Genomic DNA, 18,779 nt, shown 5'->3' with positions numbered 1-18,779 from the left:
ACATGACAGGCTGTATCCACTGCTCATAGGCTATCACCTACACTTCGACATGTAGCCTAATTATTTATGTACATTTACAGTACATACACTTATGTTTATATGAGGCACCTGAAAATGTAGCCAAACTTTAATTAGAATTTTAATTACATATATTCTGTATATACAGTATATATAGTTTACCGCCTTGTGCGCATTGCTGCATTTAAAATGTGAAGAAATAGCCTAATAGTTCATCAATATTTTAAGCTAAACATTCTGATCTGTTGTGTCAGCCTCATTGCTTGTACATTTTCATTTGTATTTGTATGTAGGCTATAGTGGTTGAATTCTTTTGGGATCTGTCGCGTCCCACAACTATCCCAGAGTATGTTTGAAATATTTCTTTCTCGTGCAGAAGGACAAGCTGACTAATAGAAAAGGTTGACTTTTGTACTATTGGGGATAGTAGATTGACATAGGCCAGTACTTTTGTTGTTCGTCAGGCCTACTCATCGTGTTGGCTTACAAAAAGTAAATGTGGACAGTTCTAATATCTTCAACAAGCGCCTCGGGAATTTGATGCTGTTGCATCCCCGATGTGTCTGTCTTCTCTTGTAGCCTGCTTCTGAGAGAGCGATTTGAGTGAGGCGTTTAGGAGCACAGTGATTGGCAGCCGGGAAAATTAACAGGTGTGTTTTTTTTAAAGTTAATTTGTGGAATTTCTTTCCTTCTTAACATGTTTGAGCCAATCAGTTGTGTTGTGACAAGGTAGGGGTGGTATACAGAAGATAGCCCTATTTGGTAAAAGATCAAGTCCATATTATGGCAAGAACAGCTCAAATAAGCAAAGCGAAACGACAGGTCAGTCAATCCGGAAAATGTCTAGCATTTTGAAAGTTTCTTCAGGTGCAGTCGCAAAAACCATCAAGCGCTATGATGAAACTGGCTCTCATGAGGACCGCCACAGGAAAGGAAGACCCAGATTTACCTCTGCTGCAGAGGATAAGTTCATTAGAGTTACTAGCCTCAGAAATTGCAGCCCAAATAAATGCTTCACAGAGTTCAATTTAGATATCTGAGAGAGCGATATGAGTGAGAGACGCTTAGGAGAACGGTGATTGGCAGCCGTGAGAAGGAAATTATTATATTCAGCCCAAGGGCACAATTGCCACTTTGGCAGCAAAGCACGGATCTTTTTTAGTGGGCATTACGGCCACACAAAGGGGCATCGACAGCCTTGGCCGTCAGTGCCGCCGGACCCAGAGCCATATATTTCGAGAGTTTGGACAACTTCTAGAACGGACCCCATTTTATTGCTTTTATTCTCAACATTTTGGTGATGCAACAATTAGATAGCGCCTCCGACAGTTCCCTATGAAATGACCCACTGTAAACAAGCAAAACAGAGCAGTGAATTTAATAGACGTTTTTATTGATTAGCATTCAGGATCATGTGTATCCAAGTCTTTACTGTGTTTGTAGTGTCAACAAATGGACATCTTCATTGGTTTAGAAAACGTTCAGAATAAACAGCACAACACGGAAGCGTCAGTTATCACTAAGCAATGGCTACGGTGGAGAATGTAGCGCTCTCGAAACGTTCAGACAGAAACTGCATTGTCCCAACTCTCTAAATATTTGGCTCTGGCTGGACCCTTTCTTCTAAAGGAAAAGGGATGACACTTTACTTGAAGGGTTAAGGCATACATAACACTCATGTCACGAACACATACTGGATGAAGTCCTCTGATGGCTGTCAAACCATAAAATGTTTGCCATCTTGATGAGGTTAGGTGACTGGTCAGCTGATGGTGATAGGTCACCTGACTAGGAGGCCATCTTGATTTGGGACATCGACATTCCTGGTAGGTTCACATTGAACAATAAATATCAACCTTTGTGGGAGCAGCAGTATCATCCATAACAACCTTCATAACACATTTATTCAACATCATTCAACATCATTCATAAGGAGTTTTGGGGGGGTTTTGAGGGTAGAGGTGGAATCATTTTGGATTCCTTTTAATGTAGATAGAGTGGGACAACACAAGTGCCACTTAGTTTCTCAAGTTTATTCGATCAGTGGTTGTTATCAAATAAAATGCCCCCAGAACATAAGCTATGACAAAGTTCTTCATCACGGTCGATTACAAACCTCTTATGACATAGCATTATCAATTTCAACATAGGCATCTCTTTTTTTCCCCCTCATATATTTCCAACAGTAATGTTAGTAACAAACAAAAAAATACAACAAACAAACAGATGGACGTAGCGATGTCAAAAGGACATTAGCTCAGTGGAGTGCTTTGTTTGGTGAGCCTAAAGAGTGCTCCTGTGTGCACTGGAGTTCACCGTAGATCATTATAGGTCATCATAGTTCAAAGGTAATCATAGGTCACCATAGAGTATTATTGTTCAACATAGATCAACATTGTTCACCATCATCAATCTTCACTATTGGTCACCATAGTTCACGTTTCATTGTTGTAAGTTCCTGCTAAGGGTCCAACTGTCACCACCAGTCTCATTGAGCACAACACAACTATTCAGTCAGAAATAAGGACATAAGGACGCCGCTCACTGATGACAGGCACCATGTCATGCCCCCTAAACAGACACACGTTAAAATCACTTGTTAAAAAGCACATTAAAGGTGTTATAAAAGGAATTGCACATGAAAGACAAGATGTTGGACAGTGCCATTGGAGCGAAAGGAGAAGGGAGGAACGCAGTGAGTGAATATGGCAAGAGGAAGATACAAGATACAGTACATTTAATGAACACAGGAGAGAAAAAAATAAGGCAAGAATAGAATTAAAACCACCAAAATAATTGAATAAAAATGAAAACAAGTTTTTTTCTTCCAGTTTATAATTGTTTTTCAGCCCTTGAATCCAAGGCTCGACCCGATTGGCTAGTTCCATTCCCAGTCCACGTTGTCGGCTACGGGCGTTTAATTGTTTTCAGGTTCGTTTGAAATCAATGTTTGATTGATACTTTTCTTCATAATCTGTGTGCACAGGGACGATGTAGTGGCAGCTGCAAGATTCCATAATTTACAGACCCACACACACACACACACACACACACACACACACACACACACACACACACACACACACACTCTCAGTGCAGCCTAAACACTACCATCTTTTTCCCCCCTTTCCCCCTGTTCTATCACTGATTCAAAGTCTCTTTCTCTATTGTTATTTTCATCTTTCCCTTTCTTCTTCACTTCTGTTGGGAGTTTGAGAGCAGCTTGTCTGCCTCGGGGTACGTGGGGTACTTCACGGTCTCGATCTTCTCCTTGACTTTGTAGGATGGGTAGAGGCCGGTGCGGCCCATTTTACGGTTGACCCCTTTCGAGTAGCCATCCCAGTGGTTCCCCGCCACGCCGATGACGTCACCGGGCTCCAGGGGTATGTCTTCGGGGCTACGGGGGTGGTGGGGGTAGATGGCGATCTGGTTGTGGGCGTTCTGGCCCCCGAAGTAGTAGATGTCGTCTAGTGAGTGGAAGAAGGAGGAGGCGTCCGGGTGCAGTGTCTGCATGATCTCGTAGGCCACGCGGCACACCTGGAACCAGAAAGAAGAGATACAGGAGGTATAAACAGGAAGTAGAGCTACAGAAAATAGTAAGTAGAGATACAGGAAACAGGAAGTACAGTTCCTTCAGAAAGTATTCATACCCCATCACTTTTTTCCAATTTTTGTTGTGTTATCAAATCAAATCAAATTATATTGGTCACATACACATGGTTAGCAGATGTTAATGTGAGTGTAGCGAAATGCTTGTGCTTCTAGTTCCGACAGTGCAGTAATATCTAACAAATTCACAACGACTACCTTATACAAACAAATGTAAGGGGATGGAATAAGAATATGTACATATAAATATATGGATGTACGATGGCCGTGTGGCATAGGCAAGATGCAATAGATGGTATACAATACAGTATATACATATGAGATGAGTAATGTAGGATATGTAAACATTATTAAAGAGGCATTATTTAAAGTGACTAGTGATACCTTTTATTAAATCCATTAAATCCATAAAGTGGCCAGTGATTTGAGTCTGTATGCTGGCAGCAGCCTCTCTATGTTAGTGATGGCTGTATAACAGTCTGATGGCCTTGAGATAGAAGCTGTTTTTCAGTCTCTCGGTCCCTGCTTTGATGCACCTGTACTGACTTTGCCTTCGTGGATGATAGTGGGGTGAACAGGCAGTGGCTCGGTTGGTTGTTGTCCTTGATGATCTTTTTGGCCTTCCTGTGACATCGGGTGCTGTAGGTGTCCTGAAGGGCAGGTAGTTTGCTCCCGGTTATGCGTTGTGCAGACTGCACTACCCTCTGGAGAACCTGCGGTTGAGGGTGGTGCAGTTGCCGTACAAGGCTGTGATATAGCCCGACTGGATGCTGTCGATTGTGCATCTGTAAAAGTTTGCGAGGGTTTTAGGTAACAAGACAAATTTCTTCAGCCTCCTGACATTGAAGAGGTGCTGTTGCGCCTTCTTCACCACGCTGTCTGTGTGGGTGGACCATTTCAGTTTGTCCGTGATGTGTACGCCGAGGAACTTTCCGCCTTCTCCACTACTGTCCCGTCAATGTGGATAGGGGGGTGCTTCCTCTGCTGTTTCCTGAAGTCCATGATCATCTCCTTTGTTTTGTTGACGTTGAGTGAGAGGTTATTTTCATGACACCACACTCCGAGGGCCCTCACCTTCTCCCTGTAGGCTGTCTCGTCGTTGTTGGTAATCAAGCCTATCACTGTAGTGTCGTCTGCAAACTTGATGATTGAGCTGGAGACGTGCATGGCCACGCAGTCATGGGTGAACTGGGAGTACAGGAGAGGACTGAGAAAGCACCCTTGTGGGGCCCCACTGTTGAGGATCAGCAGGGTGGAGATGTTGTTTCCTACCTTCACCACCTGGGGCGGCCCGTCAGAAAGTCCAGGATCCAGTTGCACAGGACGGGGTCGAAACCCAGGGTCTCAATCTTAATGATGAGTTTGGAGGGTTCTATGGTGTTGAATGCTGAGCTGTAGTCACTGAACAGCATTCTTACATAAGTATTCCTCTTGTCCAGAGAGGATAGTTCAGTGTGCAGTGTGATGGCGATTGCATCGTCTGTGAACCTATTGGGGCGGTAAGCAAATTGGAGTGGGTCTAGTGTATCAGATAGGGTGGAGGTGATATGATCCTTGACTAGTCTCTCAAAGCACTTCATGATGACAGAAGTGAGTGCTATGGGGCGATAGTCATTTAGTTCAGTTACCTTAGCATTCTTAGGAACAGGAACAATGGTGGCCATCTTGAAGCATGTGGGGAAAGCAGACTGGGATAGGGATTGAATATGTCCATAAACACACCAGCCAGCTGGTCTGCGCATGCTCTGAGGATGCGGCTAGTGAAGACACGGCTAGTGTCTGTAGACCCTGCCACATACGTCTCATGTTTGAGCCATTGAATTGCAACTCTACTTTGTCTCTATACTGACGCTTTTCTTCTTTGATTGCCTTGTGGAGGGAAAAACTACACTGTTTGAATTCGGTCATGTTTCCAGTCGCCTTGCCATGATTATATGCAGTGGTTTGCGCTTTCAGTTTTGCGCGAATGCTGCCATCAATCCACGGTTTCTGGTTATGGAATGTTTTAATAGTCACAGTGGGTACAAAATCTTCTATGCACTTCCTTATAAACAAATACGTCAATGTTATTGTCTGAGGCTACCTGGAACATATCCCAGTCCATGTGATCATAGCAATTTTGAAGTGTGGAATCCGATTGGTCAGACCAGCATTGAATAGACCTAAGCAAAGGCGCTTCCTGTTTTAGTTCCTGCCTATAGGAAGGGAGCAACAAGATGGAGTTATGGTCAGATTTGCTGAAGGGAGGGCCGGGGGGCCTTGTATGCATTGCGGAAGTTAGAGTGGTCCAGTGTTTTGCTCGAGTGGGTACGACATTTTTTTTATTTGACCTTTATTTAACTAGGCAGGTCTGTTAAGAACAAATTCTTATTTTCAATGACGGCCTAGGAACAGTGGGTTAACTGCCTTGTTCAGGGGCAGAACGACAGATTTGTACCTTGTCAGCTCGGGGATTCGAACTTGCAACCTTTCGATTACTAGTCCAATGCTCTAACCACTAGGCTACCCTAGTGGTTACAGCTACCCACAATCAATGTGCTGGTAGAATTTAGGGATCCTTGTTCTCAAATTAGCTTTACTAAAATCCCCAGCTACAATAAATGCATCCTCACGATATATGGTTTCCAGTTTACATAGAGTCCAGTGAAGTTCTTTCAGGACCGTCGAGGTATCTGCTTGGGGGGGGGGGGATATACACGGCTGTGACTATAATCGAAGAGAATTCTCTTGGGAGATAACGCGGTCATCATTTGATTGTAAAGAATTCTTGGTCAGGTGAACAAAAGGACTTGAGTTCCTGTATGCTGTTATGATTACACCATGAGTTGTTAACTTGTTATGGATAGGGAGCAGTATTTTCACGGCCGGATAAAAAACGTACCCGATTAAATCTGATTATTACTCCTGCCCAGAAACTAGAATATGCATATAATTATTAGCTTTGGATAGAAAACACTCCAAAGTTTCTAAAACTGTTTGAATGGTGTCTGTGAGTATAACAGAACTCATTTGGCAGGCCAAAACCTGAGAAGATTCCAAGCAGGAAGCGCCCTCTCTGACCATTTCTTGGCCTTCTTGATCATCTCTATCCAAAACAGGGGATCTCTGCTGTAACGTGACATTTTCTAACGCTCCCATAGGCTCTCAGAAGGCGCCAGAACGTTGAATGATGACTTTGCAGGCCATGGCTGAAAAACAGTAGCGCATTTGGTAAGTGGTCGATCTGAGAACAATGAGACTGGCGCGCGCGTGCACGAGACGACTCCATGTTTTTATTTTCAGTCTTTGAACGAAAACAACCACTCCCGGTCGGAATATTATCACTTTTTTACGAGAAAAATCGCATAAAAATTGATTTTAAACAGCGTTTGACATGCTTCGAAGTACGGTAATGGAATATTGACATTTTTTGTCACAAAACGTGCCGGGCGTGTCACCCTTCTTTACCCTTCGGATAGTGTCTTGAACGCACAACAAAACACAGCTATTTGGATATAACTATGGATTATTTGGAACCAAACCAACATTTGTTATTGAAGTAGAAGCCCTGGGAGTGCATTCTGACGAAGAACAGCAAAGGTAATCCAATTTTTCTTATAGTAAATCTGAGTTTGGTGAGTACCAAACTTGGTGGGTGTCAAAATAGCTAGCCATGATGGCCGGGCTATCTACTCAGAATATTGCAAAATGTGCTTTCACCAAAAAGCTATTTTAAAATCGGACACCGCGATTGCATAAAGGAGTTCTGTATCTGTAATTCTTAAAATAATTATGTTTTTTGTGAACGTTTATCGTGAGTAATTTAGTAAATTCACCGGAAGTGTTCGGTGGGAATGCTAGTTCTGAATGTCACATGCTAATGTAAAAAGCTGGTTTTTGATATAAATATGAACTTGATTGAACAAAACATGCATGTATTGTATAACATAATGTCCTAGGTGTGTCATCTGATGAAGATCATCAAAGGTTAGTGCTGCATTTAGCTGTGGTTTGGTTTTTGTGACATTATATGCTAGCTTGAAAAATGGGTGTCTGATTATTTCTGTCTGGGTACTCTGCTGACATAATCTAATGTTTTGCTTTCGCTGTAAAGCCTTTTTGAAATCGGACAGTGTGGTTAGATAAAGGAGAGTCTTGTCTTTAAAATGGTGTAAAATAGTCATATGTTTGAAAAATTGAAGTTTTCGGATTTTCGAGAAGTTTGTATTTCGCGCCACGCCTATCATTGGATATTGGAGCAGGTGTTCCGCTAGCGGAACGTCTAGATGTAAGAGGTTATTAATCATGAGGCATACTCCCCCGCCCTTCTTACCAGAGAGATGTTTGTCGTCACGATGCATGAAAAAACCCGGTGGCTGTACAAACTCTGACAATATATCCCGAGTGAGCTATGTTTCCGTGAAACAGAGCATGTTACAATCTCTGATGTCTCTTTGGAAGGCAACTCGTGCCCTAATTTCGTCCAACTTGTTGTCTAGACACTGGACATTGGCGAGTAATAACCTCGAAAGCGGTGGATGGTTGCTCGCCTTTAAGTCTGACCAGGAGGCCGCTCCGTCTGCCTCTCCTGCGGCGACAACGTTGTTTTGGGTCGGCCTCTTGGGATTAGATCCAATGTCCAGGGTGGAGGTCCGAACAAAGGATCCACTTCGGGAAAGTCGTATTGACTCGCTCTTATATCCAATAGTTTTTCCCGGCTGTATGTAATAACATTTAAGATTTTCTGGGCTAACAATATAAGAAATAATACATAAAAAGACAAATTACTGCATCGTTTCCTATGGACTTGAAGCGAGGCAACCATCTCTATCGGCCCCCGCCTACACACAATACCCCATCGTGTCAAAGTGGAAAAATGAAAAGCTGAAATGTCTTGAGTCAATGAGTATTCAAGTATTCTTAACTCAGTTGATGGAGAGGAAGGAAACCACTCTGTGATTTCATCATGAGTCCCATGGTGACTTTAAAATAGTTTAAACCCCTAAGGTCAATTTCCGCGCCTCCACGGAAATCGAATTAGCATAAACATTTCATAAAAATATGCATTGGAGGCGTATCGATCCACTCCATATGTCGCACTTCCACATCTGGGGTGAAAGGTGACATATCTAGAGTGGTGTTTGTCAGACCATGAGACATCCCAAAAATCGGTCTTCTCACAAAACCGTCTGTTGCGTCCGAAACGGCTTGGCCTACAAACTCTATGGAAAGATGAGACTCTCACAAACACGATAGTGTTATCCGTTTTGCTCTACGACCCCCACAAGTGTCTTGGGACTTGTCTGAAATCGGTACAGCAGATCTGCCAACTTCTGTCTGTAGCGTCCGAACACTAATATGACCCTTCTGTGGTAAGGTGAGACTCTCACGAACAGATGCGTGTTGGTTGTTTGATCTAGGACGCCCACAGTGCTCACAAGATTCGTCTGAAGGTCCCCTGTTACCGGTTGAAAAACAATGAATGGAAGTATATATGGAGACTGTTTAGTGACAAAAATAAGGGGTTAAATACGTGTAAAAAAAAAAGATGTTTCCTGATCTTTTTTATATCTCTCAGATATAGGACAGACACTTCAGAACAAGCTTCCTTTAAAAAAAATTGGGGGGAGACTATCTGTTGTTCCATGTAGTTAATATTTTATTCAATGCATTTATATAGGCTAATAGCATTAAGGCCGAATAAAATCTTTCATCAAATCTTTTTTTTACCTCTTTTTTATCTCAAGGGGTCTTCAAATTCTAAATGAAATAGCAAAATGATCAAGGGTATGACCTTAAAACAATTCCATATAAAATACATAAAAACAGAAAAGTACATTTTTCCAGACCCTGTCTTTCAAAGATAATTCGTAAAAATGCAAATAACTTCACAGATCTTCATTGTAAAGGGTTTAAACACTGTTTCCCATGCTTCTTCAATGAACCATAAACAATTAATGAACATGCACCTGTGGAACGGTCGTTAAGACACAAACAGCTTACAGACGGTAGGCAATTAAGGTCACAGTTATGAAAACTTAGAACACTAAAAGAGGCCTTTCTACTGACTGTGAAAAACACCAAAAGAAAGATGCCCAGGGTCCCTGCTCATCTGTGTGAACGTGTCTTAGGCATGCTGCAAGGAGGCATGAGAACTGCAGATGTGGCCAGCGCAATAAATTGCAATGTCCGTACTATGAGACGCCTAAGACAGCGCTACATGGAGACAGGATGGACAGCTGATCGTCCTCGCAGTGGCAGACCACGTGTAACAACACCTGCACAGGATCGGTACATCCGAACATCACACCTGCGGGACAGGTACAGGATGGCAACAACAACTGCCCGAGTTACATCAGGAATGCACAATCCCTCCATCAGTGCTCAGACTGTCCGCAATAGGCTGACAGAGGCTGGACTGAGGGCTTGTAGGCCTGTTGTAAGGCAGGTCCTCACCAGACATCACCGGCAACAACATCGCCTATGGGCACAAACCCACCGTCGCTGGACCAGACATGACTGGCAAAAAGTGCTCTTCACTGACGAGTCGCAGGCAATCTCAACGCTGTGCGTTACAGGGTAGACATCCTCCTCCCTCCTTTGGTACCCTTCCCGCCAGCATGACAATGCCACCAGCCATACTGCTCGTTCTGTGCATTATTTCCTGCAAGACAGGAATGTCAGTGTTCTGCCATGGCCAACGAATAGCACGGATCTCAATCCCATTGAGCACATCTGGGATCTGTTGGATCGGAGGGTGAGGGCTAGGGCCATTCCCCCCAGAAATGTCCTGGAACTTGCCGGCACCTTGGTGGAAGAGTGGGGTAACATCTCACAGCAAGAACTGGCAAATCTGGTGCAGTCCATGAGGAGGAGATGCACTGCAGGACTTAATGCAGCTAGTGGCCACACCAGATACTGACTGTTACTTTTGATTTTGACCCCCCCTTTGTTCAGTGACACATTATTCCATTTCTGTTAGTCACATGTCTGTGGAACTTGTTCCGTTTATGTCTCAGTTGTTGAATCTTGTTATGTTCACACAAATATTTACACATGTTAAGTTTGCTGAAAATAAACGCAGTTGACAGTGAGAGGACGTTTCTATTTTTGCTGAGTTTAGCTTAGTAGAACCAATACAACACATATTGGAGTATCACTCTCCATATTTCCAAGTATAGTGGTAGCTGCATCATGTTATGGTTATGCTTGTACTAGTTAAGGACTGGGGATTTTGGAGCTAAGCACAGGCAAAATCCTAGAGGAAAACCTGGTTCAGTCTGCTTTCCATCAGACACTGGAAGCAGGACAACAAGTTGCTTCGTTTTGACTTAAATCTACTTGAATATCTATGGCAAGACCTGAAAATGATTGTTTAGCAATGATCAACATACAATTTGACAGGGCTTGAAGAATTTTGAGAATAATAATGGGGAAATATTGCACAATCCAGGCGTGGAAAGCTCTTAGACTTACCCAGAAAGATGCACAGCTGTAATTGCTGCCAAAGGTTGTTCTACAAAGTATTGACTCAGGGGTGTGAATACTTATGTATTTAGATATTTCTGTATTTAAATTTAAATAAATTAGGCGAAAAAAAAAATGCTTTCACTGTCATTATGGAGTATTGTGTGTAGACAGGTGTGTTTAAAATTTTGAATTCAGGCTGTGACACAACCAAATATGGAATACTTTCTGAAGGCACTGTATAGGAAACAGAAAGTATAGATACAGGAAACAGGACATGTGACCAGGAAGCGTGAAGAATCATGGCAGCTTGCACGTTAGCTTACAGTGCATTCGGAAAGTATTCAGACCCTTTGTCTTTTTCCACATGTTGTGATGTTACAGACTTATTCTAAAATGGGTTAAATAAAACAAATTCGTCATCTATCTACACACAATACCCCATAATGACAATACGAAAACAGGTTTTTAGAAACTTTTGCAAATGCATTAAAGCAAAAAAACTGAAATACATAAGTATTCGGCCCTTTTGCTATAAGACTCGAAATTGAGCTCAGGCGCATCCTGTTTCCATTGATAATCCTTGAGATGTTTTCTAGAACTTTATTGGAGTCTACCTATGGTAAATTCAATTGATTGGACATGATTTGGGAAGGCACACAACTGTCTATATACTGTAAGGTTCCACAGTTGGCAGTGCTTGTCAGAGCAAATACCAAGCCATGAGGTCGAAGGAATTGTCCGTAGAGCTCTGAGACAGGATTGTGTCAAGGCACAGATCTGGGGAAGGGTAACAAAACATTTCTGCAGCATTGAATGTCCCCAAGAACACAGTGGCCTCCATCATTCGTAAATGGAAGAAGTTTGGAACCACCAAGACTCTTCCAAGAGCTGGCCACCCGGCCAAACTCTGCTTGGAGTTTGCCAAAAGGCACCTAAAGGACTCTCAGACCACGAGAAACAAGATTCTCTGGTCTGATGAAACCAAGATTGAAATATTTGGCCTGAATGCCAAGTGTCACATCTGGAGGAAACCTGGCACCATTCCTACGGTGAAGCATGGTGGTGGCAGCATCACGCTGGTGGGGATGTTTTTCAGCTGCAGGGACTAGGAGACTAGTCAGGAAGGAGGGAAAGATGAACGGAGAAAAGTACAGAGAGATTCTTGATAAAGACCTGCTCCAGAGCGCTCAGGAACTCAGATTGGGGCGAAGGTTCACCTTCCAACAGCACAATGACCCCAAGCACACAGCCAAGACAAGTAAATGCAGGAGTGGCTTCAGGACAATTCTCTGAATGTCCTTGAGTGGCCCAGCCAGAGCCTGGACTTGAACCCGATCGAACATCCCTGGAGAGACCTGAAAATAGCTGTGCAGCGACACTCCCCATCCAACCTGACAGAGCCTGAGAGGATCTGCAGAGAAGAATGGGAGAAACTCTCCAAATCAAATCAAAGTTTATTTGTCACGTGCACCGAATACAACAGGTGTAGATGAACAGAGAGTAGCAGTAGCGTAAAAGAGGGTTTGGAGGGTGGCGGGTGGCGGGACACAATGCAGATAGCCCGGTTAGCCAATGTGCAAATACAGGTGTGCCAAGCCTGTAGCATCATACCCAAGAAGACTCAAGGATGTTATCGCTGCCAAAGGTGCTTCAACAAAGTACTGAGTAAAGGGTCTGAATACTTATGTAAATGTAATATTTCAGTTCTGTATTTTTTATAAATTTGCTCACATTTCTTAAAACCTGCATTTGCTTTGTCATTATGAGGTTTTGTGTGTAGATTGATGAGGGATAAAAACGATTTAATCAATTTTAGAATAAGGCAGTAACGTAACAAAATGTTGAAATAGTCAAGGGGCCTGAATACTTTCCGAATGCACTGTACATTATGTGGACTTGACTATTTAGATTTGTTCAGATGAAAAAGTTGCCTGGTCCCAGATCTATTTGTTGTCTTGCCATCTCCTATGGTCATTGTTTAACATGACAATGACAGTAGGAGTAGGCTATTCAGGTTTGTAACCGTATAGATCAGTGAATAATATACCTTATATTCCCTTAAAGGGTGTTGTGTTGGCTATGGCAGGGGTTCTCAAACCTTTTGGGACCCCCTCATAATCATTAAAATAGCATACAAGGAGTTTTGGGCCCTGGGAAGGAACATTCTAAAGACTCGCCTCGTTGCATCGGAGAGAATGAATTCCGTTTTCAAGCTAATTTCCTGCGAGTTTACTCACTCTACCATGAGGCAGAGAGAAAACGTTGCAGTTTTAAAGATTAAATTACAGTGCGTTTATGTACAAAAAAACATATCATTTTGAGGGATTTTAAGAAGGATTGAGTTGAAAAATGTAGAATTGGTGGAGTACTGAGGATACCAATATCCCTGGGTGCCTTCCCAGGCCCATGTTGCACATGATTGAGAATATAAATTGCACATTAATAATATTACATTGTATTGTATTACACCCTCTAAACATATTCCACAGATCCCTTGGCCATAATTTGTTTAATCTGTTACTGTTAGTAATATTCATAAAAATAATATTTAACTGTGTGTATATATATATACACTGCTCAAAAAAATAAAGGGAACACTTAAACAACACAATGTAACTCCAAGTCAATCATACTTCTGTGAAATCAAACTGTCCACTTAGGAAGCAACACTGATTGACAATAAATTCCACATGCTGTTGTGCAAATGGAATAGACAACAGGTGGAAATTATAGGCAATTAGCAAGATACCCCCAATAAAGGAGTGGTTCTGCAGGTGGGGACCACAGACCACTTCTCAGTTCCTATGCTTCCTGGCTGATGTTTTGGTCACTTTTGAGTGCTTTCACTCTAGTGGTAGCATGAGACGGAGTCTACAACCCACACAAGTGGCTCAGGTAGTGCAGCTCATCCAGGATGGCACATCAATGCGAGCTGTGGCAAGAAGGTTTGCTGTGTCTGTCAGCGTAGTGTCCAGAGCATGGAGGCGCTACCAGGAGACAGGCCAGTACATCAGGAGACGTGGAGGAGGCCGTAGGAGGGCAACAACCCAGCAGCAGGACCGCTACCTCCGCCTTTGTGCAAGGAGGAGCAGGAGAAGCACTGCCAGAGCCCTGCAAAATGACCTCCAGCAGGCCACAAATGTGCATGTGTCTGCTCAAACGGTCAGAAACAGACTCCATGAGGGTGGTATGAGGGCCCGACGTCCACAGGTGGGGGTTGTGCTTACAGCCCAACACCGTGCAGGACGTTTGGCATTTGCCAGAGAACACCAAGATTGGCAAATTCGCCACTGGCGCCCTGTGCTCTTCACAGATGAAAGCAGGTTCACACTGAGCACGTGACAGACGTGACAGAGTCTGGAGACGCCGTGGAGAACGTTCTGCTGACTGCAACATCCTCCAGCATGACCGGTTTGGCGGTGGGTCAGTCATGGTGTGGGGTGGCATTTCTTTGGGGGGCCGCACAGCCCTCCATGTGCTCGCCAGAGGTAGCCTGACTGCCATTAGGTACCGAGATGAGATCCTCAGACCCCTTGTGAGACCACATGCTGGTGCGGTTGGCCCTGGATTCCTCCTAATGCAAGACAATGCTAGACCTCATGTGGCTGGAGTGTGTCAGCAGTTCCTGCAAGAGGAAGGCATTGATGCTATGGACTGGCCCGCCCGTTCCCCAGACCTGAATCCAATTGAGCACATCTGGGACATCATGTCTCGCTCCATCCACCAACGCCACGTTGCTCCACAGACTGTCCAGGAGTTGGCGGATGCTTTAGTCCAGGTCTGGGAGGAGATCCCTCAGGAGACTATCCGCCACCTCATCAGGAGCATGCCCAGGAGTTGTAGGGAGGTCATACAGGCACGTGGAGGCCACACACACTACTGAGCCTCATTTTGACTTGTTTTAAGGACATTACATCAAAGTTGGATCAGCCTGTAGTGTGGTTTTCCACTTTAATTTTGAGTGTGACTCTAAATCCAGACCTCCATGGGTTGATAAATTGGATTTCCATTGATTATTTTTGTGTGATTTTGTTGTCAGCAAATTCAACTATGTAAAGAAAAAAGTATTTAATAAGATTATTTCTTTCATTCAGATCTAGGATGTGTTGTTTAAGTGTTCCCTTTATTTTTTGAGCAGTATATATATATATATATATATATATATATATATATATATATATATATATATATATATATAATTTTTTATTTTTTTTGCTTTAGCCAAGGACACCCCGTAGTACTTTCGCAGACACCCCACTTTGAGAACCCCTGGGATGTGGTACACCTACCTGTGAGGAGAAGGTGCAGACCAAGAAGTCGGTCTGGGACAGGAAGTGTATGTCTAGGATGACTCCTCTCAGAGAGTTCTCGGTGTAGCGGTTGTGCAGGCCGGCTGACCACGAGATGGAGTTATCACTGATGAACTCATAGTCAGGGTACCTGTAGGACATACACACTATTACCCACATGGGCTTCTACATACAAACAAAAACACAATGGCCGTGTCTGAATACCCGTACCTGCATTGTAAATAGTAGGCATTCTGGGTATGCGAAAACATTTTGTTTTATGTGAAATTTTGAAAATTAAGTATGCTTTGAATGCCAGGATGTCATACTCATGTAGACTTTTCATCTAGTAGAATTCGCTGCAAACTATCGAGGAGGAGAGTCATCTTTTCAGATCCACGTGTGTTTGACAACAACTGATCATCAGCTGATAATTAGGGGATGTGCTACCAAAAAGGTTGATAGTTGTTGCTTTCTGCATTCATTTTTATGAAACAGTATGCTTTATCTAGTACGATTAGTATACACTATGCAATTTTAGTAAGTAGTAGGCAAGAAAGATTTCGGAAACGGCCAATCAGCCACAGTGTTTTGGTCACTGCTCGGGTGTTTACTTGTTTGTATGTTCCCTTATTGATCGCAACAAAATGTGGATTTCACCCAGAACGGCTAACGAATATTAGGGACATATTAGCGGCTGGTTTTTGTCCTGGAATTCTGTTGTCATCCAACGATATACTACTGAAGACTACCCCGATTTCGAGTCGGATTTCAAACCGAGGTTATGGGACTGTGGGACAGAGACACAGGAGCTGGGACTCTAGTGCCTTTCAGAAGGTGAGGACTCCGTGCCCCTTGTCCGGCATCTCCTTCTCCAATGTGCGTTCACTCGCCAACAAATCCGACGAGCTACAACTTCTGATGATGAGAAAAAAAAGGACTTCTCTCTCACCTCTGCTTTCTTTTTTTATGGTTAAATGCCTCTATTCCCGACACCGTTGTGGATCTAGCCGGCTTCCAGCTGAACTGGGCCGGAGCAGCTGAACCGGAGCAGTCCAGTAAATCCAAAGATGATGTGTGTTTCACTATTCTGTCTAAAGCATGCTTTCCAGAGTCTACATCACGCCGAGCACCTGTGTGCACACACATCACAACAGCTGCAGGCTGATCAGATCACAGAGGTGGAAAGGAAATACCCGGATTCTACTTTGACCATCATGGGGGATTTTAACCACACTAGCAACTTCCCAGCTACAAACAAATGGTGGAATGTTCAACAAGCCAATAAAAAATTCTGGACAATGTTTTCAGCAATATTAAAGGGGCATACCACACTGTCCCCCACGCTCCTCTGGGCAACTCAGACCATGTGATGCTACACCTCATCCCCGCATACAGACAGAAACTGAAAACTGCCAAACCTGTCAAACATACGGTGCGGAAATGGACTGAAGAAGCCATTGGGGAGTTAAAGGACTGCCTAGACACCACCGATTGGAACATATTCAAGGACAACAATGCCAACACACACGACTACACGGACACATCCTACATCAGTGTATGTGAGGAGAATTGCATACCATGAAATACCTTTCTATCACACAGCAACGATAAGCCTTGGGTCACTGGCCAAAGTGCCAAAGAGGAAGCCCACAGGGCTCTCCTTTCTTCCAAAGAGGAAGACCAGGGACCTCTATAGAGAGGCCAAGAAAAATATCCACTCAGATATTAGGGCAGCCAAACAGCAGTACAAAGACAGGCTAAAGCAACAGATCTCCAGCCACAACTGTCTGTCTGGAGAGGACTGAAAACCATTACCAACTTCAAACCTAAAGCTCCCCGACGGCAGACGACCCCTCACTGCCCAACAAAATAAACCAATTTACTACAGATTTGACTCACAAAGGCCCCTCAATCACCAGAACAATTTGCACCTCCACCTACCCCTCCTTGCGACTTCACTCATGACCAAAACTTCCCACTACTTGAAAAGTTTCTTCCTACCCGGGCTGTGGCCCTCACCAACCGGTCATCTGGCCAATAGAGACTTATGGACTTGATTCTTGATGGATTCTGATTCTGACATACAAACACACACACACGCAAACGCTACACACCACTCCCTGTCCCTATTGGTTGGCCCTGCTTGCTCTTTGTGTGGTGAGTTCATTTCACTGGTTCACTGCTCTTCTGAGCTGGATTCCTTGTAGGAGCTGAGGCACCACACACACACCAAAACTTCATTATAAGGGAATTGGTTGTCACTCACTTCGTCTTAGCCTCTTGCAGTAGTGAGGGGTCATCTGTTGCCAGGTAGACTCGTTTCTTGTCCACGTGGATACGTCTGGCCATGTGTTGGAACTGTTCCTCCACGTGCACCATGTACTCCTCTATAGGGTGGAACGCAGCCTCCGTCCCCACCTTATCTGTCCGCCGAACATGGACCCTACAGGGACAGAGACGGGGGTGGTGGGAGGGAGCGAGAGAGAAATACTTTCAGTCAATACGTTCACTATCAGCTACTTCATTTGGCAGCATCTTTGTGCCCTTGCCAGTCTTGCCCATAATATATATATATATATGAATATATGAGAGAGAGAGAGAGAGAGAGAGAGAGAGAGAGAGAGAGAGAGAGAGAGAGAGAGAGAGAGAGAGAGAGAGAGAGAGAGAGAGAGAGAAGAGAGAGAGAGAGAGAGAGAGAGAGAGAGAGAGAGAGAGAGAGAGAGAGAGAGAGAGAGAGAGAGAGAGAGAGAGAGAGAGAGAGAGAGAGAGAGAGAGAGAGAGAGAGAGAGAGAGAGAGAGAGAGAGAGAGAGAGAGAGAGAGAGAGAGAGAGAGAGAGAGAGAGAGAGAGAGAGAGAGAGAGAGAGAGAGAGGAGAGAGAGAGAGAGAGAGAGAGAGAGAGAGAGAGAGAGAGAGAGAGAGAGAGAGAGAGAGAGAGAGAGAGAGAGAGACCCACAATGTAGGAGTAATGACAGAAAACTAAAGTCAGAAAGAAAGGGGGTTTGAACAGGAGAAAGAAGCAAACGGACGAATAATAGACCAGCGCTGCAAGTGTTTGTGAAACTGAGTGCTTTCTTTGTTTAATCGCTCGTAACACAACAAAGCCGGCATCTATGGTTTGGAGGGAGAGAATAAAGAAGGTAGAGACAAAGGGAATAAGAGAGAGAATGAGAGGAGAGAGAAAAGAGCGAGAGAGAGAAAGAGCGAGAGAAGGAGAGCGAGAGAGAGAGAGAGAGAGAGAGCGAATGAATGAGAAATCGAAGGAAGGAGATAATAAACAGTGTGTCTAATTACCAGAACTGGCCTGAGATCAGTCAGCCCAGTCCTCGGGATGCTCACTGAAGCAACAAACACCTTTATTTACCCTAACACACTCCTGGATCAGAGAGAATAGAGGGAACGAGAGATTAAGA

General features: G+C 43.8%; 1 protein-coding gene across 2 annotated transcripts in view; it reads right to left on the bottom strand.

The window, feature by feature from the left end:
* Positions 1-2,030: 2,030 nt before the first annotated feature.
* Positions 2,031-18,779, bottom strand: part of LOC115174605 (alpha-(1,6)-fucosyltransferase) — a 155,122-nt gene continuing 138,373 nt past the window's right edge. For both annotated transcript variants that reach the window (XM_029733301.1, XM_029733302.1), the window contains 3 exons: positions 17,635-17,811; positions 15,366-15,516; positions 2,031-3,555 (listed from right to left, as the gene is read on the bottom strand). In XM_029733301.1, coding sequence (XP_029589161.1) covers positions 3,214-3,555; positions 15,366-15,516; positions 17,635-17,811 — 670 coding nt within the window. In that variant the 3' untranslated portion in view covers positions 2,031-3,213. The remainder of the gene's footprint in view (positions 3,556-15,365; positions 15,517-17,634; positions 17,812-18,779) is intronic.

This window comes from Salmo trutta, chromosome 35, assembly GCF_901001165.1.
Source record: "Salmo trutta chromosome 35, fSalTru1.1, whole genome shotgun sequence".
In the NCBI taxonomy this organism is placed as follows: Eukaryota; Metazoa; Chordata; class Actinopteri; order Salmoniformes; family Salmonidae; genus Salmo; species Salmo trutta.
This window is presented reverse-complemented; position numbering and strand designations above follow the sequence as displayed.